Source organism: Entelurus aequoreus, linkage group LG20 (genome assembly GCF_033978785.1).
Source record: "Entelurus aequoreus isolate RoL-2023_Sb linkage group LG20, RoL_Eaeq_v1.1, whole genome shotgun sequence".
Taxonomy (NCBI): Eukaryota; Metazoa; Chordata; class Actinopteri; order Syngnathiformes; family Syngnathidae; genus Entelurus; species Entelurus aequoreus.
Genome location: NC_084750.1, coordinates 27,929,824 through 27,955,696, shown reverse-complemented (window position 1 = coordinate 27,955,696; position 25,873 = coordinate 27,929,824). Strand labels below are relative to the sequence as shown.

Sequence of the window (25,873 nt, the reverse complement as noted above, 5' to 3'; positions counted from 1 at the left end):
CAAAGACTACTGTGGGACAAACGGTGATCCAGAAACTTCTATTTTTGAGCCTGAATATAAGGATAGATACATGGATGGATGGATGGATAGATAGTACTTTTTTGATTCCTTCAGGAGAGTTCCCTCAGGAAAATTAAAAATTCCAGCAGCTGTGCACAGAATTGAGATCGAATTTAAAAAGTAAATAATGGGGGTATAAATGGAAATAAAATAGAAAATCATCAGCAGATTAAGACCTTCACATAGAATCATATTATTAATTTAACAATAGAGCATAATAAGACTTGGGATAAAGAACATTAATTAAAATGTATTCAAACAATAAAGATTAAAAAATTAATCAAACCCATCAACTTCAGAAATGTAGTAGCAGTTGAAAGCAAAAGTAAATAAAAAAGTTTTAAGTTTAGATTTTAAAATAGGTAAGGTAGGGACAGATATAATGTCCAGCTTTTGGAGGCACAGTGGTAGAATGCAGCTTCACCATGTTTTGTTTTGGTCTGAGGAACAATTAGCAGACTAGTCCCTGATGACCTAAGAGATCTAGATGGTTCAAAGTGTAGAAGCAATTCAGAGATGTATTTTGGGCCTGGCCCATTAAGAGATTTATAAACTATTAAAATTATCTTAAAGCTTATTCTAAGGCATACTGGTAGTCAGTATAGAAACGTGAGTTCTGGTGTAATGTGTTCTGCTTTCTTGGTTCTTGTTAGAACTCGAGCAGCAGCTTTTTGAATGAGCTGTAGCTGTTTAATAGCTTTCTTTGGGAGGCCTTCGAAGAGACTGTTGCCGTAGTCTAACCTGCTAGATGTGAAGGCATGAATTAGCTTTTCTAGATCAAGAGAAACTATGCAGTAGTGACCATTGTATGAAAATGTATTGCACTGGATGATCTACAAGTTTTAGAAGCTATGTGCTAAACAGACACACTAAGCATCATGTAGCAGTATTGCTAAGTGCTAAACAAGATATGCAAACATAATAAGACAATCACTTACTGGACAATGTCTGCTCTCACTGGGATGTTTATACCTTCCCGTTTAGATGAAGAATTTATCATAATATTCATGTAAATGTCCCACAAACGAGGGTCTCCGGGGCTAAGTTGGATGTCAAAGTTGACCAACTTGTCAGTCTATGTCCACAACATAGACTGACAATGTCAGTCTATGTTGTGGACTGACAACATAGACTGACATGTTAGGATTTATAAAGCCTAACCCTTTATAAATCATGGAGGCATGATTTATAAATCATGCCTCCATGATTATAAATCATGGAGGCATGATTTATAATCTAGATTAACATCTTAATAAACAAATTAGAACGGTATGGCATCAGAGAGTTGGTCCTGAACTGGGTAGGAAGCTGCTTAACCAACAGGAAGCCATACGTGAAGATAGGCGAACACACTTCCACAGAGCTAAAATATATTGTGGTGTACCTCAGGGATCAATACTCGGACCAAAATTGTTCAATCTCTATATAAATGACATTTGTAAAGTTACAAAGGACTTAAAGTTAGTATTATTTGCAAATGATACAACGGCATTTTGTTCAGGAGAGAACACACAGAAGATAATACAAATAATAACAGAAGAAATGAAAAAATTAAAAAGAGGGCCTGACAAAATCAGACTACCTTTGAATCTCAGTAAGACTAAAATAATGCTATTTGGTAACAGTAGAAGGGAAAGTCAAACACAAATACAGATAGACGGAGTAAATATTGAAAGGGTAAAAGAAAACACATTTTTGGGGGTAATAATAGATCATGTAAAAAATATACAACATAAAGTAGCAAAAAACACGTCAATAATGAACAAAGCAAAACATGTCCTAGACAAAAAATCATTTCATATTCTCTACTGCTCGCTAGTGTTACCATATCTTAGTTATTGTGTAGAAATATGGGGAAACAACTTCAGATATGCGCTTTATTCACTGACTGTGTTACAAAAATGATCAGTTAGAATAATACATAATGTTGGGTATAGAGAACATACAAACCCTTTATTTATTCAATCACAATTATTGAAATTCAACGATTTGGTGCATTTGCAAACAGCTAAAAAGATGTACAATGCAAACTATAACCTGCTAGCCAAGAATGTACAACAATTCTTCTCAACTAAAGAGGAGAAATATAACCTTAGAGGAAAATCTAATTTCAAACATTTGTATGCTCGCACAACACTTAAAACCTTTAGTATATCGGTATGTGGAATTAAATTATGGAACGGATTCACCAAAGAAATCAAACAAAGCACCAATATGATTCAGTTTAAGAGACTGTTCAAACTACAAGTGTTCACAAAGTACACAGAACAAGAATTATGATGAACATCTTGAACCCTTTTTTTCCCCTTTTTTTTTTAAATTGAGACATTATTTAGATTATTGATGTATTTAATATGTGTATGCTTACCATGGTATATTATTTATTTGTTCACTGTTCTGTTACAGAGAACAAGGAAATTGGATAAAATTGCTATGGTATGAAAAGGTGTAGGATTAAATAAGCTCTGCTTCTTCCTACTCTTTTTCGTACGTGCTGTAATGAAACAACTGGAACTGTGTGATGCGTTACATTGTATCATATGCATGTTCGAAATAAACTGAAACTGAACTGAACTGAAGAATTAACTTTCACCAACTCAGAGACAATGCAGCAGCTCAATATGTAAATATAGTTAGCTCTCTAGAAATATTACCTATGCGCTTGTAATAACAATATCGCTAATACTTGGTTAATATTCAGGTCACGACATGTAAATGGAGTATTGTTGGCAGTTTATGGGCGGAATGGTGTACTCCCGTTATCTGCATTGTTAGCCACCTCGGACTAGTTGTGTTTTACCAGTTAGAATGAATTGGAAAAAAAAGAAAAACATATGGGTTATTGTCTTACATAAGGATTGTGATAGATAGGTACAATTCCAAAAAAAAGGGAAGTTCTCTTTTAAACATGTTCCATTATTAATATCATTGCTGTTGTTGTTATACCACGGTGGCTCTCTGTAGTGGTGTTAAAGAGACTTGTCATAAATAGAATTATTATCAAGTTGCGCCTCTGTTCCGCGAAATAGCAAAGCCCACGTGCACGCATGCGCATTAGACGACGGTTCGTTTAACACGGGGGGGCGCCATATAGCTACATCATATAAAGTCGCCGTGTCAAATACCTTTTGATTAAACCAAAGTTTTTCTGGACAATTGCTCTCTTTACAATAGAACACCAAAACAGATGTGAAATGTAAAATGTGACCAATTTGTGATGCGAGCAATCCTTACTTTTAAATTAAATTTTAAACAATCCACTTTGACGTTCTGTTTTTTTTTAGTGTTGCGTCCAAAAATGATGATTTTGATGTTATAAAACGTGTTTTAATTGTCGTGTCTGTTATTAGTCCTTCTTCATCCTTTGCTCGCTGGGAACAGTTATTTCCAGGACGGAACCAAAAAAGTTTAGGGAGGGGTGCGCGTCGCGGTTTGTTGCTTCTTGTTTTGTTTGTTGGGGTAATATGTGACTCATTTGAAATACATTTAGCACAAGTGTCGATTATAATTGTTAAAAAAAACAGAGGTGAAAAAAATAAGACAAAGGACGAAAATTATAAATGTGTGTTTTTGTAAACCCCCTACAAGAAAGCAAATGTTTGAATCGAGTTCTTTTCTCCTCCTTCGCTTCTCGACAACAATACGGTGGACTATTTAACTGTCCTTCGGCAAAACGTCATCTTTTTTTTTTATAGCTTGGCTTTTTTAACTGTTAACATGATAGACTTTTGACGTGGTTTTGTCGGAGAGCGGCGGGCCTCCTTCCAAAAAAGAGGCTAAATAAAGTTAGCTGGAGTTTGTTTATAGTGGGGGGGGAAGCTAGCTTAGCTCGGCGAGGAAGGCTAACCGTTAGCCGGCAGATGCTAACCGACAATGTTGATGTGTTCTGTGGAGAAAGTGGATTTTAACATCAATTCCCGCGCCGTCGCTCGGCTCGTCTTCGAGGCCGAGCAGGATCACAGGAATGGAGGCCACTCGTCCAACGGAAGGTAATAATATGGTGGTGGTGGTGGGGCACAGCAGAGTTTGCCCCTCCCCTGCGGAGTGACCCCTGCTCACTTCAGTCACGGTTGTTTAAAGTCTGACGAGTAGGGGCTCGGTTGTGTGATTTATTTGCAAGATTATGCTGGTTAAACATGTCCGTGCTAGGATTGCTCTTGTTCAAACATGAGAGCAAACATTGTTGCACACTGTTGCCTTTTTTTTTTGCACACATCTCCAGTGTGTCGTGGCCTTGTCGCATGGAATAAATGTTTAATGCCTCCGATAAAGTTGTCACCCTCAGGCTACGTCTACACCAGGGGTGTCCAAAGTGTGGCCCGGGGGCCATTTGTGGCCCGCAGCTAATTGTTTGCCGGCCCGCCACACAATCTGCAAAATGGCAAAATTGATAGTATTGCAAAAATTAAAAAAAAAAACATTTTAAAAATGTGGAATGAGGTGAAATCTAACGAGTAAAAGTTGCAATGTTGACACAAAGCTGCCATGCAGGCTGTTTTTTTTCCTTTTGTCTTTCTTTATTTTTCTTTTTTTTTGCCATTGCTCCCAACAAAAAAAAAGACAAAAAAATCTATGTTATAATGAATTATTTACTTATTCAAGGCTCCAATTACTTCAATAATGTCACTTTAAAATGTTTAATGTGGAAAAAATATTGCATATATTGTGTGGTTGCCATATAAAAACATCAAAGTTTTCTTTGACAAAAGAGCATAAAAACCAACGTAGTTCGAACGTAAAATCGACAGATATATTTGAAGTTGATCTCGTAACTTAAGTGTTGAAAGTAAAAGAAAACCTAATAAAAATGTATCACTTTATGAGTGGGGGACCTTTTGGATCCCAAATATATTGTGTGGGATTTTATTAATATTTTCACTGATTTCTCAAAAATATTAAAGAATTAAAATCAATGGTGCCCTGTATTATTGATCTTTTAGAGCTCTAATTACTAAATACTTCATATTTCCAGTTTTGCTAAAAAAAACAAAGTTGTCTTTGACAGAAAAGGCATAAAACCTTTTATTTTATTTTTTTATTTTTTTTTACTTTTTATCAACCGGAAGTTGATATAAAGATTTACTATAAGCGTTAAATAAAAAAAGTAAAATAATAATTTGACTTATTTTTAACGTTTTAATGACTGAGACCCTTTATGGTCCCCGGGAGCCCTAAAGGTTAAAAAAAAAATCCATATATTTTGTTAATGGTTTGAAAATGAAAAATATCAAAAAGGCCCCCGCATGCTTAAATTTTTCCGTGTGCGGCCCTCAGTGGAAAAAGTTTGGACACCCCTGGTCTTCACTAAGCCGGTCAACCCCTTAAAAGAATAATTATTTAGTCTCAGCCCCGTTTCAGCCACACTAAACCATCGTTTAAGGTCCCCCTCCTCGGACAAATTTTTACACTGGTATTTCTTGAATCTGAGCTTTGTATGGACTCATTGATCGTTTACAAACTGAGTTCGGAGAGGAAGTGACGCCAGAAAGACCACGGCCCACACAGGAAGTGACGTCAGAAAGAACGCGCCACAGCCAGCTTCATAATAAAGCGGTTTCGTAACTCGGAGCTAACCACTAGAAATATGGAGGCGAGTCATCCAGACATGCCCGTATTTTTCCTTCCGTCTGTACAGACGCTTGTGGAAATCACACATGAATACCTCAAAAGAAAGCGATTGCAGCTATTTGGGATACAACACTTCTCAGACGGCAAGAGAACTTTCAAATGTCAGAGTCAGCTGTGATTCTACTTACCGAAAAACTTTGTCCATTTATCGAAGGAGAGTCAATGAGAATGCGGGCTCCCGTGGATGTGATAAAAAAACGTAGCGAGTGCTTTGTATTACCTAAGGGTGTAACGGTACACAAACATTTCGGTTCGGTACGTACCTCGGTTTAGAGGTCACGGTTCAGTTCATATTTGGTACAGTAAGAAAACAACAAAATATAAATTTTTTGGTTATTTATTTACCAAATTTGTAAACAATGGCTTTATCCTTTTAACATTGCTTTAAAATAGCTGTGTGTGATGGATGTGAGCCACCACTAGGCTGATCAGTGCAACAGCAGGCAGTCATGAATGCTAAGCATAACAATAACATACATATACACACAGGGTCCATTGCCAGGGTTAATGTGGTCAACATATATAAAATAAAAACTAAATAAGATAAGACTCAGAATGGTTTCTTAACAAAACATTTCTACATATAAAGTGCTTTTTTTGATTGATTGATTGATTGAGACTTTTATTAGTAGATTGCACAGTACAGTACATCCATCCATCCATCCATCCATTTTCTACCGCTTATTCCCTTCGGGGTCGCGGGGGGCGCTGGAGCCTATCTCAGCTACAATCGGGCGGAAGGCGGGGTACACCCTGGACAAGTCGCCACCTCATCGCAGGGCCAGCACAGATAGACAGACAACATTCACACTCACATTCACACACTAGGGCCAATTTAGTGTTGCCAATCAACCTATCCCCAGGTGCATGTCTTTGGAGGTGGGAGGAAGCCGGAGTACCCGGAGGGAACCCACGCAGTCACGGGGAGGACATGCAAACTCCACACAGAAAGATCCCGAGGCCGGGATTGATCTCACGACTACTCAGGACCTTCGTATTGTGAGGCAGACGCACTAACCCCTCTGCCACCATGCTGCCCCAGTACAGTACATATTCCGTACAATTGACCACTAAATGGTAACACCCGAATAAGTTTTTCAACTTGTTTAAGTCGGGGTCCACGTTAATCAACATTAAACTGCCTCAAGTTGTTGCTCAGATTAAATAAAATGACAACTTTTCTTCCATATACAAAAAGTGCAACATTTAACATTTTCAGTAGGTGATGCACTTCATGATCAGAAAGTACAGTATTCACATGTTTGTCTTTGTTTCTTCAGTAATATTTTTCATCAAGCATCAGAACCAAAGCTGTCACCCTAAAAATATCCTTAAACCCCCTAAATAATTTGGATTGAATATAAGGAGGATGATCTACAAGTTTTAGAAGGTGTGTGCTAAAAAAATGCAGCTTTAGTAAAACACTAAGCATCATGTAGCAGTATTGCTAAGTGCTAAACAAGATATACAAACTGTAAGAGAACAATCACTTACTGTACAATGTCTGCTTTCGGTACGCTACTTAATATGTCCGTGTGGAAACTCGTTCGGTACACCTCCGAACCGAACCGAAACCCCCGTACCGAAACGGTTCAGTACAAATACACGTACTGTTACACCCTTAGTATTACCTGGTCGTCGAGGGAAGACTACGGAAAACGGCGACTGCTTTAGGACTGGCAAAGCAGACTGTATCAGTTATTGTCCGCCATGTATGTCGCGGACTCAACGTCTAGGTCCAGAGTATATAAAGTCACCAAAAACGAAGGGCCAATGAAGGTGAAGGCAAAAGAGTGAGGAGTGTCCTGACAAGATATCTAGATCCCTAGATTGATTGTTGTAAAATGTTCTTCGTCACGTGTACTTTCACATGTTTTTTAAAGATTTGATTAATTTATGATGGCTCAGGTGTGATTCAACACAAAAGCACACTGGATTTGGTTAAATTTAAGAACTTGCACACAAAGCAACACTGAAGGTGACTATTACGTGCGCATGTTCGCGTTGCGCCGGCGGGGGCAGGGGGTCTTAAACGGTGGCATTGTTGTGTGTGGACACGGATAAGGTTAGGTGGGATTTACCCTGGATAAACGGGGCCTCAGTGTGTATGTCTGGTAGATTCCTGCAACATCTTTTTGTGTCTGCTGATGAACTCAAGTGTGACTGGAATGTCGCCCTTTGACCTTCGGGACAGACCTCACCCAGTAGTTTGGGGCTTTTTATGTAGAAGTTATGTTTTAAAATGGAGTAAATTGTCTGCTACAACAGCAGCTGGATGCATGAATGTCCTGCTTTATAATAATACACATAACAGGAAGTCTGCGTCCTCAGGATCCCCTTTCCGGCTTTCAAGCTGGAATAACATTTCCGTGCAAATTACTCCTGTCACGTGATATATACGGTGACCACACAGGAGCTGGCTGTTTAAATTGAAGTTAAAAGTTAAAGTACCACTGATAGTCACACACACACTATGTGTGGTGAAATTACCCTCTGCAGTTGACCCTTGTTCCACCTCCTGGGAGGTGAGGGGAGCAGTGAGCAGCAGCGGTGGCCGCGTTCGGGAATCATTTTGGTGATTTAACCCCCAATTCCAACCCTTGATGCTGAGTGTCAAGAAGGGAGGTAATAGTGTCCCAATTTTATAGTCTTTGGTATGACTCGGCCAGGGTTTGAACTCACGACCCTCAGTGTGGACACTCTAACCACAAGGCCACTGAGCAGGTTTGTAATGACGTGAGGATATCACATTTTCATGTCACGGCTGTTGTCACCAAAATGATCACAATTACCATTTATAATCACGGTATTGTTGGATGTCCTCAAAAAGTACTCACACTATAAACAAAATCCTAGATATATTTTTCAGATTTTTCCTCTACTTTTTAAGAAACAAAAGTATACAAATTACAAAGATAATTCAAAAACAAGTTTTGTTTTATTTGATTAAAAACTAGTACTGTATTTTTCACACCAGTATATAAGCTGCACCCACTAAATTTTTAAGGAAAAAAATGTTTCTCCATATATTAGCCTCACTTGACTATAAGCCGCAGATTTATACGTTGTGAAATGAGTTATTTACACAGAAGGTTTCGGTAAATGGTTATTTACATACCCGTTTCCAAACGGTGTTTGTAACACGGCAGTAAAATGGCTGATCAAACAAAACAGAAGTCATCGTCATGGACCCAATAGCTGCAGAAGCTAGCTCTCCAATCAGATAAACAGATTCAATAACTCCCCAGTAACGTTTTGGGGAATTTACTGAGGGATTTGTGAAACTGAAACAAGACAAAAATAATGCCTTTGTAAGTTAATAATACTAACACAGATACTCATAAACATGTTAGCATACTAGCTAATTTTAACGACCCTAGCTTCATTACATTGCGATAGCACGGACAATTATGCATGCAAACACTCCTACAGGCATCACCCATGTGACAGTTTAGTAAGTATGAATTGCTTTAGTTATATTGTAAAACTTACAAAAGTTGCTTGGAGTGATGAATGAAGAATCCATACGAGTAGAAACGCTACCGACGGCCAGAAGACGGAATGGTACTTGTACTTCCGGTTCACAGTTTTAAACCACAGGAGTTCACATTCACCCAGCAGTAGGGTTGGGTATTGAGTATCGAGTATCGATTGGAACCGGGACTAACTTTCCGATTCTCCCGGTATCGTTCAAAAGTTTAAATTTCGATTCCTATTTTCGATACCAGACCGCCGACCGGAAAAAAAAAAAAAAAAAAAAAAGGGCAGCCGAACCGGAAGAAGAAGACGCTGAGCACCAACGAAGAAGCGCCCACCCCCGGAAGTGTTAGCATAGCCGAGCGAGTCAGTCAAGCTCAAGCATGGATAGCGGGCGTCGGCGGTCGAAAGTGTGGCTTTACTTTACAAAAAAAAAAAATAACCGCGAAATAACAGAGCTCCATGTCCATCAAGAAACGAGTGGAGAGAGAGCTGCAGATGTACCAGGACGTTCCACCGATACTTATGTCTGACGACCCTGCTGCATGGTGGTGGAACCAACAAAAGACTTATCCTTTGCTGTCAGATCTAGCTTTCTCCTATTTATGCGTTCAAGCTTCTTCCACACCCAGTGAACGTGTATTTTACACAGCAGGAGACACTATCTGTCCAGAACGCTCACGCATCCTGCCTGAGAAGGCGGATATGGTCATTTTCCTAAACAAGAACTGTCTCTGATTTTATACTGTACCTGCTGCTAATCTGGACTGGGTTTTGCAAGTTGTTTCTTATTGTTTATTTGCTTTTCTGCACCAGGTTAGCCCATCAGTGGGAGCACGATAACATTTTTAAGTACCTGCAGCATCATACACTTGTGTGTGTAAATGTGTTTTCATGAGGTTTTCAAAAATAGAGCTCTCTTGAGGAAAGTGTACCCCTGGGAAAATGTATTCATAATTTATAATATTTATATTGAAGTTCATAGATTTGATATTTATATTCTAGTTGAAAACAGCCCTGTGAGGAATTTATAGTAAAGTTCATAAAAAGTTAATAGAATTAAAATTGATGGAGAATGTCAGACTATTTCATTCAGAAAGACTGTAGGTTAGCTAGCTCATTTAAAATATCCTAAACTTTTTTTTGACCCTGCCTCATAAAAGAATCGGAATCGAGGATCGTCAGGAATCGGAATCGAAACAAAGAACCGGAATCGGTATCGGAATCGTTCGAATTCAAACGATACCCAACCCTACCCAGCAGCACCTGCAGTGAGCGAACTCATAGCACAAACAATAACAGACCATTTAAGCGTCTTTGCATGTATGTGTTTAATGAAAACTACTTGCGTAATGGCCATCAGCGAAGAAAAATCCACAAATGAGCCGCACCGTTTTATAAGCCACATGATTCAAAGCATAGGAAAAAAGTAGCGGCTTATAGTCTTGAATTTACGGTACTTCAGTCAACAAAAATGTAGCATTGCATGTAAATAAATAAATCCAATAAATCAATAAATACCAATCAAATTAATAAAGTGCAAACTTAAAACATCTGTCTTGAATAAAAGTGTATCGTATGCAAATAAATGATCAAGTAAAACATTGAAAGGGCTATTTTAGTAAGTGGATAAAAAGGCTTTTGCTATGTACTTGGCGATGTGCAGAGCGACTGCTTTGGTGTGCATTCTTCTCTTTTTTTATTTTATTGTAAATACCTTGTGTAAAAGTTTCCACCAAAATAAGCTGCTTTTTAGCCAGGGTTTGTTGTTTGTTGTTGCGGTCTTGTTCACCTCATCAAGAGTTGCATTTCCCCCACTCGGCTCGATGCCTCGGTTTCAGATGCTGCAATAAGTTTGTTTGTGCTGCTACAGACATCACACATGGGACGGTTTAGTCTGTAAGAATCGTTTGTTATTTTGTATAACTTGCAAGCGTTGCTTGGAGTGATGAGTGAAGAATCCATACAAGTGGAAAGGCTACGGACGACACAGCACTTCTCCTTCCAGTTCAAAGCTTTAAAAATCAGGAAACACTTGTAAACTTCAGTGAGCAAACTCGTCCAAAAGATGGCGCCATAACACAAACAATAACGCACTATTTAAGTGTTTTTGCATGTGTTTTAATAAAAAATATTTCCGTTATGGCCGTCAGCGAAGAAAAATCCTTTAATTAGTTGCACTGTTTTATAAGCTGCAGGGTTCAAAGCGTAGAAAATAGTAGCGGCTTATAGTCCGGAATTTACGGTAAATTAATTCACAGTCAAATTTGCATGATAGGCGACTTTGTGACCGCTGTTCAGATGCTGTGCGTATGTTTAGAATATGAAAACAAGCCGTGTGGCCTTAAAGACAAAGCAATGTATGTTTGCTCACGTTATGGGATAGCTCATATGGTCAGAACCGGAAGAACCGGCAGAATAAAAAGAGCAGAAAGAAATGCAATAGTTTGCTCAGCGCTAGGTTTTATCGACACGTTCTGTGTGGCGAGCCTCATTTATACACCACTAGACGAAAGCCTGCCGTTTGAGTGCAAAGCCTGTGCTCTTCTTCTCGCCTCTCAGGTGTGTTTCACCTCTGAGCTCACAAAGATGAGGCACCTAACGCAAGCCTGATGTCTCACTTGTGGTGGAGCTGTGAGGAAACAATGAGGAAGGCGACGCAAGACCGCCCACGTACTGAAAAAAGAAGGATGATTGAGCGTCTTAGTCACTCTTAGGTGGACAGCTGGACGTCCTGAAGAAGAGGACGAAGCCCTTCTGTGAGCTCGGACTGAAGAATTGCTCAAGTATTATTTCATGTGCGCTTGATGCTTTCCGAAGATTCCGCAAAGCTCCGATCAGCTTGAACTCTCCAGCAGTCTGTTCCTGAGCACAACTTTGAAGATGACAATGTCGTCCCCTGTGAGGCCAGGAGCTGTCACTCTGGCTCAGCCCATCCCCGTCCCGACGCTGACCGTCCTGCCCCCATCCTCCGACACGGAGTCCTGGTCCCGCTCGCCCAGCCCGAGGCCGACCCGCTCCGGCCGACATCCGCGCTCACACCGCAGCAGGACCCGGACCAAGAAGTGGAACTCGGAAGACCGAGCTTCAACGCGCAGGCGGACAGAAACGCCGCAGATTGTAATAGAAAAGAGTGTCCGCAAGGGAACCGTCCCGCTTGGAAGGCCTTCCACCGCCACAGATCAGAGTCAGGCCAGCCTGTCCCAGGACCACCTCCTGCCACCGTCCCAATCCTGGTCTCGTAGCCCTTCTCCCAGCCGACGCTCCCGCTGGTCCCTTAGGAGCCTGCTCGGCAGGGACTCTGACTGGGACAGCTGCAGGTTAGTGTGCAGGATTCATACACAAAAAACAACCAATAGCTGGAGAACCTAATAGGAACTATGTGGAACTCTAAAGGGCTCTGATTCGTTCATGTACTCCAGTTGGGAAGAATTAGGGTTGTTCCGATACCAACCATTTGTTACCGGTAAAATCATTTATTTGGATAGATAGAGGGGACAACAAAAACATTTCATTGATGGTTTTGTTTGAACAAAATGATACATGAAACATATGTTTCTTATTTCGATTAAAGAAGAATTTATGCATGAAATAAGACTCTGAACATGCCCGATAGACAACTTCCGAAATGGGTTAATAGGGCTACGTTCCCACTGTTGGGTCAGGTTTGTCAAATTAGGATTTTTTTGTCAAATTCAATCTTTTTGGTGGCCGTTCACATTACAAAATAAATGCGATTTCTCATGCGAAAGCAATCTGACCCGCATGCGGACATGACCGTCATGATGTCACACGCACTGAAGTGTTTACAGAAGTAAGCATGGCTTCCACGGTCTCAGTACTGGCGCATTTGTGGCAATTTCAAGGATGTTGCGCTATCAAAGTCAACATTTTCTGAACCAAATTATTGTGCATAGAAGATTAATAAAAGAAGAGGCAGTTTTTCGGGATACTTTGCTTGGAATGTCTGCTTGAAGCGCAAGTCTGGGCGAACAGTCGGCGACAGGAGTTCCTAAAACACAATTTTCACCTGTTTTCTGCTCCATTGTCAACTATTCATTTTGTAACCGTCTATTTTGGCGAATAATTATGATGCTTATCGCTTTTTGAGGAATTCGACCAGATAGCGGGAGGGTTCACATTGAGGACGAATCACATATACGATTTATTTCCACATACGAAAGAGGCCTGGGTCGGATATGAAACATTCAGAATTGCCAAAATAGCAAACTCTGGCTGAGGTAAGGAGTTCCAAAACTCTCCGCTCAGCGTATGCATGTACACGGCACAAACAGAGACTTGGACTCCTCTGATGACGCCACGGTTGTGGTTGTGCTGCTGCGTTTCAATGATGACATGCTAACTAGCCACTTATGTGGCTGCTGTTATTGTTTGGATTTTATCATATTTGTTACGCTGTGTTCTTCTTCGACTGACATTGTCACGCTTTACACTGAAAGTCTTGCAAGTGCATAACAAAACCGACATATGGCTTTTTTCTGCTCCAGTAAAATAAAAAAAACAGGAAGTAGTTGCTACCTGTACTTTTTATATAGGAGGAAAAAATGAAAAGTTACTTCTGCATTAACTTTCGTTTTACTTTAAGTGATTAATGTGGCTTTGGCAGGAAGAAGCGCTTGTTGTTGACACAACCTCTCCTTCCGCCCTCATGGACCGGCGTTGCAGCGCAATAGGCAAGCAGCTTACGCAGACCGGGTGAAACACAGAGGCAAGATCTCTGCGGGCCCATTGCTTGGCCAGGCTGGATTACTATGTGGACTCTAATCCAGCAGGACTGTCGCAGATTTAGAGTGCAGGGATTGGACACTGGATTTGGGCCAGGTGGACTTGCTGGAAGGAGGGAGGAAAATGTGCAACCAATCAAAGACAAAGGCCTAATATTACTATCTGATACTAATAAGCACTGTTTGATATTAGGGCAGCACGGTGGTTCAGGGGTCAGTGCATGTGCCTCACAATACGAAGGTCCTGAGTAGTCCTGAGTTCAATCCCGGGCTCGGGATCTTTCTGTGTGGAGTTTGCGTGTTCCCCCCGTGACTGCGTGGGTTCTCTCTGGTTACTCCGGCTTCCTCCCACCTCCAAAAATCATGCACCCGGGGATAGGTTGATTTGCAACACTAAAATTTGGCCCTAGTGTGTGAATGTGAGTGTGAATGTTGTCTGTCTATCTGTGTTGGCCCTGCGATGAGGTGGCGTCTTGTCCAGGGTGTACCCCGCCTTCCGCCCGAATGCAGCTGAGATAGGCTCCAGCACCCCCCGTGACCCCAAAAAAGGGACAAGTGGTAGGAAATGGATGGATGGATGGATGGATGGATGGATATTAGGTCTACTATTTTAAACTAAGAAGGCATACTTAAGCTTTGTTAAAAATTGAAAATTACCGTAAAAAGATGTAATGAGAAAAATCCAAGAAAAGTCGCATATGGGCAAAAAAATTGGACTTGTCCAGGGTGTACCCCGCCTTCGCCTGAATGCAGCTGAGATAGGCTCCAGTACCCCCCGCGGCCCCAAAAGGTACAAGCGGTAGAACATGGATGGGTGGATGATAGATTAATAATCTACTTAATTTCATTCACTGTTAATATCTGTTTACTTCCTGTTTTGACATGGTCTATCTACACTTTAATACTTTATTTACATTTTGGGTGATACTACAGATTTGGGTATGGATCCAATACTAAGTAGTTACAGGGTCATACATTGGTCATAATTAAAGTTCTCCTGAGTTTAGGGAAGTATTTCCTGACTTTATAAACCAAAGACAAAGGATTTTGTGATAATAGAAAATATTGATGCAATCATTGTAGTATAGACTCTTGTACTTGGTATCGTTAGTCAATATTTGTATATATTGTATCCTACGGTATGTAGTGAAGCATGTTTAGGTATTCCTCGTCCTGCAAGGATGATACTTGCAAGAAACCTACTTTATTTGTCGCCATGGAGGCGAGGATTAGTGATTTAGATGTAGCTAAAGCCCCGCTAATTAGCTCTGTTTTATAGCTGCACCTTCATAGTTAGTTTTAAGGCCAAAATACGTTCATTCTCTCTCTTCTGTCTCCATGCTGTTAAAGTTAAAGTCCCAACGATTGTTACACACACACTGGGTCTGGTAAAAATGTGTCCTCTGCATTTGACCCATCCCCATGTTCACCTCCTTGGAGGTGAGGGGAGCAGTGAGCAGCAGCGTGCGCCGCGCTATGGAATCATTTGGTGATTTAACCCCCAATTCCAACCCTTGATGCTGAGTGCCAAGCAGGGAGGCAATGGGTCCTATTTTTTGTAGTCTTTGGTATGACTCGGCCGGGGTTTGAACTCACGACCTCCCAGTCTCAGGGCGGACACTCTAACCACAAGGCCACTGAGCTGGTAACTTTAACTTTAACTTTATTAGTACCGCCATACCGTACAACCCTCGTAGCAATTGGAACAATCTGTTCTAGGGAAAAGCCGTGGCCATCCTATAGGCTCAATGAATTGTATGGGCAATGTTTTGAGTGACATTCTTTACTAAGGGAACAAAGGCTTTCAGTGTCATTTAAATATTATTGTGCACAGTGCATGTGTGAAAGAGAGAGAGGTTACTGCGTGTGTCTGTGATGTGAGTCTCGCCTCATGTACACTTGGTTGTACATTCCGATGTTGACCTATTTACATATTGTACTGACCCCTCTATGGTTATCATCACACTTTCCCCCCCGCAACGTGGGTTCGACTTCCAAACCCCTCTTCTTTTGCGCTATTTCGTCTCTAATCCTTAGCGCCTGTTGTGCGTGCATGGTCCGCCGGCTCAGAACAAAGCACAATGTGCACAGTCAGCATCAAGTGTGACAGGCTCATGGGTATTCTGTGTTGATGTGTAAGTCAAGACAGCTGAGAGCAACCAGAATCCGGAGGATATTTTCCTGCAGTCCTCATGTTGCCTTTTTGGATCACTGTCCAGCTAGTTCGCCAATGGCTGTGAGTACAGAGGGCAGGCAGTGATGGCTCGCTGTGGCGTCCGCAGAACCAATCCAGATATTCTCGGTGCCTTACTTATGATTGCGCCTGCTAGGAGCGAAACGGAGGCGTCAGCACAGACAGTCAAAACAAGATGGTTATTTACACTGTCAACTTGTCAAGCGACAGCAACAACGTATAGCGGCTGACAGTCGCAGCAGACTAGATGGAGGCGGGGCTCGTCCCTTGAATCATGACATCACCCTCAGCCAATAAGGGCCGACCTCTAGTCTGATGATGTCATGCTTGTCCAATCAAAGGAGGTTCTGGCTGATGTGAGCAAGCCGAGCGTCACCCCCCTCCTCTTATGCATTCTTTTAGATTTCATGGACAGTTTGTACCTCATTATTATAAACAACTAGCTAGCAGTGGTTGTGCTGCTGCGTTTCAATGGTGATATACTAACTAGGCACTTCTGTGGTTGTTGTTATTCTTTGGATTTCATCATATTTGTTACGCTGTGGTCTTCTTAGACTGAGATTGTCACGCTCACTTTCCACTGAAAGTCTGACAAGTGCATTACAAACCCGACATGGCCTTTTTCTGCTACAGGAACATTAAAAAACAGGCAGTAGATGCTACCTGTACTTTTTATTTAGGGTGAAAAAATGAATAGTTGCTTCTGCATTAACCTCCGTTTCACTTAGTCTGATAAAGGTAAATGTGGCTTTGGCAGGAAGAAGCGCTTGTTGTTGACGCAACCTCTCCTTCCGCCCTCATGGACCCGGCGTTGCAGCGCAATAGGCAAGCAGATTACGGAGACCGGGCGAAACACCGAGGCAAGATCTCTGCGGGCCCATTGCTTGGCCAGGCTGGATTACTATGTGGACTCTAATCCAGCAGGACAGTCGCAGATTTAGAGTGCAGGGATTGGACACTGGACTTGGGCCAGGTGGACTTGCTGGAAGGAGGGAGGGAAATGTGCAACTAATCAAAGACAAAGGCCCAATATTACCATCTGATACTAATAAGCACTGTTTGATATTAGGTTTACTATTTTAAACTAAGAAGGCGTATTTAAGATATGTTAAAAGTTGGAAATTTCCGTAAAAAGATTGAATGAGAAAAAACTTCCAAAATCAATAACTAGTGAGATTACGAGCAAATAAAGTCATCACAAAGTCACTGTTTTTGCACACAGGGCTAAACGATATCAATGTATATCGTGATAGACATGTAATTAATATCAGTAAAAATGTGCTCGGTAAAACATTACACATATTTTTTGTTTCTTTGCCGTAAGAAACCGGAAGTTGCGAAGCAAGGTTGGTTGCGTGGACCAAGGCCTTCGCCCTCCGGTAACCGAGCAACACAGGAAGTGATCACTGATCAGTGGGAGTGACACGCTGACAGCCAATCAGGTAACAGTATCAACTATCAAGTTTGGTTGCGCCATCTTGCTGTCCGGCGGTTGATTATTTGCTTGGAGTGAGAAGAGAAAGTAAAAATGAAGAAAATGTGGATAAAAGAGGAAAAGCCACCTTGACAATATGTTTTTTGGGGGGGATATTTTAAAACGGACCGTAGTCAGACCAAAGTTCCGTAAATTCCTTGAACAAATCCTGCAGAAAAGAGTTCTTCACGGGTCTGTTTACATTTACACACTTTGCACTATTTTCTTACACTTATTAATCATTTCTTACATATTCCTTATTTTTGCACCTTCATTTTAAGCGCTTATTCTCAAGTGTACAATTTGATTTTACAATTTTTTTTTACATTGAGTGTTTTCCATGCTTGTGTTGACATTTCCTTTCTGCTTTAGTAGTTGAGGGGATTATAATTTGACGAAGGTTACATTCGAAATGAAAAGGTTTACAATTAATATATATTACTTTCTAGAAGTACAGGCATGTAAAATTTCAGCGAAAATGGGTAAATCCACCTTTTTTAAACATTAATTTTAAACCAGTTGTTATTCTAGAGTATTTATTAGTACCCAGTGAAAAGGTATATTTTTGACGTGACTGATTGTAAACAGAGATCACAACACCGGAAGTATATTACCCGAGGGGGCGTGGCTACAGCATAGAGTTGCCAAATAGGAAATGTTTTCTGACTTTGTTGAGTGCATGTTACAGATAGTAATCATTAGGGATGTCCGATAATATCGGCCTGCCGATATTATGCGTTAAAATGTAATATCGGAAATTATCGGTATCGTTTTTTTTATTATCTGTATCGTTTTTTTTATTAAATCAACATAAAAAACACAAGATACACTTACAATTAGTGCACCAACCCAAAAAACCTCCCTCCCCCATTTACACTCATTCACACAAAAGGGTTGTTTCTTTCTGTTATTAATATTCTGGTTCCTACATTATATATCAATATATATCAATACAGTCTGCAAGGGATACAGTCCGTAAGCACACATGATTGTGCGTGCTGCTGGTCCACTAATAGTACTAACCTTTAACAGTTAATTTTACTAATTTTCATTCATTACTAGTTTCTATGTAACTGTTTTTATATTGTTGTACTTTCTTTTTTATTCAAGAATTTTTTTTTAAATTGATTTATCTTATTTTACTAATTTTTTTAAAAAGTACCTTATCTTCACCATACCTGGTTGTCCAAATTAGGCATAATAATGTGTTAATTCCACGACTGCATATATCGGTTGATATCGGTATCGGTTGATATCGGTATCGGTAATTAAAGAGTTGGACAATATCGGAATATCTGATATCGGCAAAAAGCCATTATCGGACATCCCTAGTAATCATGATCATTTTTAATGATAATAATGTCAAATGCATACTTATCTCTGCGTTTAGGCCTCTTGTCCACACGCAAATGCATACTTTTGTCCTTAAAATCGCAGACTTCAGCAAAGTCTGGCTAAGGTAAGGAGTTCCAAAACTCTCCGCTGAGTGTATGCATGTACACAGCACAAATGGAGACTTGGACTCCTCTGATGAAGCCACGGTTGTGCGATTACATTTCCAAAGCTCAACAACACTGCTGCTATATGTTAGAACGTAAAAATGCTGCTATTTTCACTCAACACTGACAAAAAAGACTCATCAAAGACTGTTAAGACTGCAGGCTGAAGTGGCCCAAATCAGATTTTTTTTTTTTTTAGATTTTTTCCATCTGATAGTTTACACTGCAAGTAAAATGTGATTTTTATCAGACTCCTGTGTAAACGCACCCAGGCCCCAATGTGGCCCAATGTGAAAACACAGGAAGATGACCATGAGGAAGTCGCTACTACTACAAAATAAAATAAAAGTCGCAACACCTTAAAAATGAGTGGGTTTTTTTACGTGAAAGTAAATGAAAGTAACATAATGTATGAATGGATGTATATAGCGTAATATATTTGGGAGGGTTGTAATCTTTTTATGGCTGTTAAATAGAGGAGACACAGACATCAGCGTGGATCAACGTTAGCTTTATTTTTCATCTCACATGTAAGCAAACACCCCACAGGGTCAATTCTGGTCCTTCAACAATCAGTATTTCTTCGGAATAAAAATATATATTCATATACAGCCTATTTGCGCACTATTGACAAGTGATGCACCGAAAATTCAGTCTTAAACAGCGAAACCGGATGTCGTGATGAAATAGCGACTGCGTCTTTCCTTGCGCGCACGAGTGGGGTAGCTCGCCAAAAGATGACGAAAAAGTCACATTCAGGTCGCATTGCGTTTACATTGGAAAATATCAGATTCCAGGACCACCTCCTGATGTGGCCTGAATCTGATGCCAAAAGATCAGATTTGAAGCACTTTGGAGCGTTTAGACTGACATAAAAACAATCAGATTCGGTGTGCAAAATGGGCTTTGCGACAATGGCAGTCAGCTGTTTCGGATACATCAGGCTGTCGGACCTCCAGCTGATGGGACAATTTTGACAAGCAAGACCTGTTGCTTGGTGTCATAAGAAAGGTGCAACATTAGCTCATCTTTTTTAATCCATACTTAACAACATAGATCATCAAGTTATTTACTTATATGTGTTGGTTCCATTTGTGTTAATGGGAAGAGCGTAAAACACGCCCAAGCAACTAAAAAAAACATGATGTAACTTCCTCCTGTTAAAGACAATTATATATATTATATCACTATATTGAGGATTAAGTGCTTTATAATTCCATGAGAATTTTGCAGTGATCTATACGCTTCAGGCACTTAACCTTTGAAGAGATTTTTTGGCTCCTATTTCAGAAATAATGTACAATTCATTGTACATGTAATATATCACCATGTTGCTGATTTAACGTGTTACAAGTCCCCGAGTGTTGGGTTTCATACGTTCTTTAAGACAGTGTTTTTCAACATTTTCTGAGCCAAGGCACATTTTTTTAATTGAAAAACTTCTGAGGCCCACCACCAGCAGAAAACATAAAAAAATGAAATTCAGTAGCCGATATTGTCAATAAAATGTCGTTCTCACAATTGTTGGATATGAATTCAAACCATAACCAACCATGCATCACTATAGCTCTTGTCTCAAAGTAGGTGTACTGTCACGACCTGTCACATCACGCCGTGACTTATTTTGTTTTTTTGGTGTTTTCCTGTGTGTATTGTTTTAGTTATTGCGCTCCTATTTTGGTGGCTTTTCCTCTTTTGTTGGTATTTTCCTGTAGCGGTTTCATGTCTTCCTTGAACGCTATTCCCCGCACCGGCTTTGTTTTCGCAATCAAGACTATTTAAGTTGTGCGGACGCTATCCTTGTTTGTTGGGACATTGTTGATTGTCATGTCATGTACGGATGTACTTTGTGGACGCCGTCTGCTTCACACGCTGTAAGTCTTTGCTGTCGTCCAGCATTCTGTTTTTGTTTACTTTGCAGCCCGTTCAGTTTTAGTTTCGTTTTGCATAGCCATTCCTAAGCTTATATGCCTTTTCTTAGCAGCACTCGCCTATTGTTTATTTTTGGTTTAAGTGTTAGATACCTTTTTACCTGCACACTGCCTCCCGCTGTCGCCTGCATATTGTGACCACGACAAACCCTGTTCCCGACATCTACAAAGCAATTAGCTACCTGCTGCCACCTACTGATATGGAAGAGTATTACACGGTTACTCTGCCGAGCTCTAGACAGCACAGACACTCAACAACGGCACATTTGCGGATTATAATTACTGGTTTGCAAAAAATATTTTTAACCCAATTAGGTGAAATTACATAATCTCCCACGGCACACCAGCCTGTATCTCACGGCACACTAGTGGTTGGAAAAACACTGCTTTAAGCTCAAAGAAAAGATTCATAATGTTCCCAGGAGTCTGTGTAAGTTCAGGCTGGTTTTACAGATAATGTGCATGTCATTGTACGTCTTGTATATAAAAATAAACATTATAATAACAGAGGTGTAATGCCACCAAGTCAGCTGTGGCTGCTTTTTTCCAGGCGTCTAATTTGACCAGATGTGCATGACAGCAAGTGTGTGCGTTTGTGTGTAGACAAGAGACCGTTTTGAAACCACAGGAGACCATTTAAACCCCGGATATGGATTTTTGAAACTCTGTGTTCGTGTGAACATGGCCTCAGTTTTTTTCAAGTACCCGCCGTCCATGTGTGGCAGATAAACACAGTTATGATAAGTTATGAAAAATACAACTCACAATAACGCTAAATTAGTGGGAGCTCGAGGCTTGTTTCTTTGCGATGGGATGGTCTCAGGCAGGTTGATGGTATATACCAAGGGTTCTTTACCTTTATGACCTCGGGGCCCACTCAAATCTTAACACCGAATTAGTACTTTTCCTCTTGGTTCTAATCATATCAAATAATTGTATGTAACCTACTTACATTTGAACAGGATACACATTGTAAAATGGTATGAAAGCATGTGTTAATCACAAAGACTATTATCAAGGCTTAGGTCAGGCTGATTACAAAAATAACTGTACACATAAAATAAATAAACTGTACCGTATTTTTCGGACTATAAGTCGCTCTGGAGTATAAGTCGCACCGGCCGAAAATGCATAATAAAGAAGGAAAAAAACATATATAAGTCGCACTGGAGTATAAGTCGCATTTTTGGGGGAAATTTATTTGATAAAACCCAACACCAAGAATAGACATTTTGAAAGGCAATTTAAAATAAATAAAGAATAGTGAACAACAGGCTGAATAAGTGTACGTTATATGACGCATAAATAACGAACTGAGAACGTGCCTGGTATGCTAACGTAACATATTATGGTAAGGGTCATTCAAATAACTATAACATATAGAACATGCTATACGTTAACCAAACAATCTGTCACTCCTAATCGCTAAATCCGATGAAATCTTATACGTCTAGTCTCTTACGTGAATGAGCTAAATAATATTATTTGATATTTTACGGTAATGTGTTAATAATTTCACACATAAGTCGCTCCTGAGTATAAGTCGCACCCCCGGCCAAACTATGAAAAAAAACTGCGACTTATAGTCCGAAAAATACGGTAGCTAAATTCGTAAATATTAATAACGTATCGTTTGTCAATAAAGTTTAAATACAACTTCACCACTTACGTCATAATTTTTCCGCTTAACAGACTTCTTTGACTTTAGGTCCAGACTTCTTCTGTTTGTTTGATGTTGTCTTTACCGCCACAAGTGGTGGAAAAGTGTATTACAAATGAGTACCGTTGCGGCCCATACGAATCACAGCTGAGAAACACTTCTTTTTTTTTTGGTGGCCCTCTAGGGGGCGCTCGCGTCCCAACAATGTTAGGAAACACTGGTAAATACTATAAAGCTGCCGGGGACTGCAGATGGAAAGTAGCCTTTGACTACAGTCCGGCACCTTTACATTTTTATATGTTCTTTAATGTGCATTGTCCCATGTAACGAAGATGTAACAAATATAGCAAATGGCTACTTCCTATCTATGAACAAGCTCATTGGTGTGTCTCGAGTGACTGGCGAAAGTTAAGTGATTCAGTGATTCTCACAGCGTTCTCCATCTTAATTAAATATTCAAACACAGTGTTACTGTTCAAACTGTGTGTAATGTTACAGTAGCCAAATGTTTTAAAAATACTTCTTGAATAAAATCTCTGCCTCTTTTTTTTAATGAATACTTAGGCCTACGACGCTACTGTATTTTAATGGTGGTCATTACGAGCTTTCTGTGTGGAATTAGCATTTTCTCCCCGTGACTGCGTGGGTTTCCTCCGGGTACTCCGGCTTCCTCCCACCTCCAAAGACATGCACCTGGGGATAGGTTGATTGGCAACACTAAATTGGCCCTAGTGTGTGAATGTTGTCTGTCTATCTGTGTTGGCCCTGCGATGAGGTGGCGACTTCCAGGGTGTACCCCGCCTTCCGCCCGAATGCAGCTGAGATAGGCTCCAGTACCCCCCGCGACCCCGAAAGGGACAAGCGGTAGAAAATGAATGGATGGGGAATTACGGTGGTACTTGGAAAGACAAGTGTTTTCTGAGGTGGCACTTGTGTTTGGGGACCGCTGATGTAGACCATGCACAAGGAAGTGTTTGAAATGTAGAAAAACAAATCATAATATGACCTCTTGAGCTAATAAGTAATAACTTTACCTGGCTATAATAACGTATTAAAAACCTGTCATGTCCCGCGTTTCCCTGACGCGGCCTCACTTCTTACAGTGCCCAGACGCACACTCTTGACGGAAACATTGAGACAGCTGCCATTACAACCACAGGAAGTGAACTAGAAAGAAACTATTGTCTGCAGCTGTGTGTTCGCTCGCGTCCATTAAAGTTCCCAGCCTGGTTCTCCCACACCGAACTCATCCAAGCATGCATTTGCTTTGTGCACTTTGAACAGAGAAGTGTCCATGTCCACCCTAAATGTTTTTAGGGCAGACAACAGATATATGATGTATGATTGTGAATATGATGTAATGGATAGGAATGTCTGATGCTGGATGTCAATAAAAGTAAAAAGAAAAAAAAAAAAAAATTGACAAAATAATAGAATGATAAATGGCACAATATGCTACTGCATACGTCAGCAGACTAAACATACTGTTTGTTTACTTAATAATAAAAGAAAAGTTGTCTAGTAAAAAATAAAGTATAATTACAGGCTACTTCTCTTGAATACGTATCCCCACACTGTAGTGTTTTATTCCCTTCCTAGAATGTGTATCAGAGTCCCCCCATCCTCCCTCCTCCTGGACATAATACCGCACCTCCTCCCCTTCCATCTGTGATGTGAGGGGATTACGGGTGGACGGCAGCCCGTCAGAGGCTCATCCCGCACAGGCGGCAGTTGTCCGCGGCGCAGGGGCGTCGACGATGGCAAACTAATAACGTCTTTTTTAATCACCGCGGGCCCCTCTGGAGGATCTCAGCACCGAGGCACACCGAGCAGGGGGCGCTGGGGGGACAAAGACGGGGACGCGAATGCACCCTCCGCCTCGCTCTCGGCTGCACAAGCAACGGGACCGACGGCGGTTGTGACGTTCCGTGCTCTTTCGGCTGGACCGTGAACGCCTCATGACATGTTCGAGTAAGTCGAAAAAAGATGCGTTACGATTTTTTCCCCCGCTTATTATCACAAGAAGGGAAGCGAAGGGATATTTTTGTCTACACGGCGACCGTGATGCGTTCAAGGGACTCCCGGTCGATCAGCGGTCATCCGGTCACCGTCGCCCCCGCCCCCACCGCACACCCATCATCCATCCGTTCCAGAATGAAACGAATCGATCGATTCCTCCCAGCTCTGTTTTTTTAAATTGTATTATCTTATGTTATCCTCCTTATAATCATTTGCTTGTAGCCAAATTAGCCTGATTGCTAGCTAGCCGGCTGCTGTTGACATTACAGGGACGAGTGACGTCAACGTCTGACGTCACAACGTGGCGATAATGATGGTGATTTTTTGGAACATGTGGATTTAGTTTAGCGATACTGTTGGGAGACAAAAGCTGACACAGATTCCAGTTTAATGGATTTTAAGCCCATTACATAGCCCTGTGTTTGCATACTGTATCTAAAGTAATGCCTCCTGATTAACATTTTGTTTGCTAATACCGAATTTTGAGGCTGCACGATTTTGAGAAATGCGATCTTTCTTTTCAAAACTGCAAATAGATATGCAATGTTTAGATTTTATACATATTAATGCATAAAAGTGCAAAAATAGGAGTGAAGGAAAACATGTTCTTTTAGACTGTCAATCAACATATTCTTGTCTCAAGGTCCCACACATTAGAACATTATGCAATAATCTACTTTCAAAAATATTTGTCTTTATGTAGACAGACTCAGAGCTTTTGTCTGCATCATGCTCTTAAACTGAATAAATAACCGATAAAAACTATACTGTTCATGATGTAACCATTTAAAGGGATACAAATTCAAATTTCTCTGTACTGTAGAATGGTTTACCATTGCACTGCAATCGGAAGGTTAATAACGTTGTTATACTAAATAAATAAAGAAACAAAAAAATTAAATGGACTCTCATTCTGTCTCTTTCTGACCGTCTCTTCTGGACGCGCTGTTTTGTGGACGGTCTTATTTACATGCGTCTTCTCCCAATCAGCCATTTTGTAGTCTTTAGCGCTTCCATATGGATATAACAGATATGAGTTAGAACTGTACGCTACTTTGGATTCGAAATGGCAACAGCGAAGGGTGCATGTGAGAGCCAGTCTGCCCCACAACAAGAGGATAGGGAAAAAGAAGGAGCTTATTGACTATGTCAGACTACAACGGTGAAATAGCGTAAAGCACTTTGG

General features: G+C 40.6%; 1 protein-coding gene across 4 annotated transcripts in view; it reads left to right on the top strand.

The window, feature by feature from the left end:
* Positions 1-25,873, top strand: part of LOC133636156 (protein Aster-A-like) — a 65,612-nt gene that overhangs the window by 904 nt on the left and 38,835 nt on the right. Inside the window, exon 2 of one of the 4 annotated variants that reach the window (XM_062029882.1) lies at positions 11,728-12,485. The exons of 1 other annotated variant lie outside the window; for it this stretch is intronic. In XM_062029882.1, coding sequence (XP_061885866.1) covers positions 12,049-12,485 — 437 coding nt within the window. In that variant the 5' untranslated portion in view covers positions 11,728-12,048. Of the gene's footprint in view, positions 1-3,569; positions 4,050-11,727; positions 12,486-23,888; positions 24,640-25,873 lie in introns of those variants that run through there. 2 more of the 4 variants (XM_062029883.1, XM_062029886.1) reach the window with 2 other exon arrangements.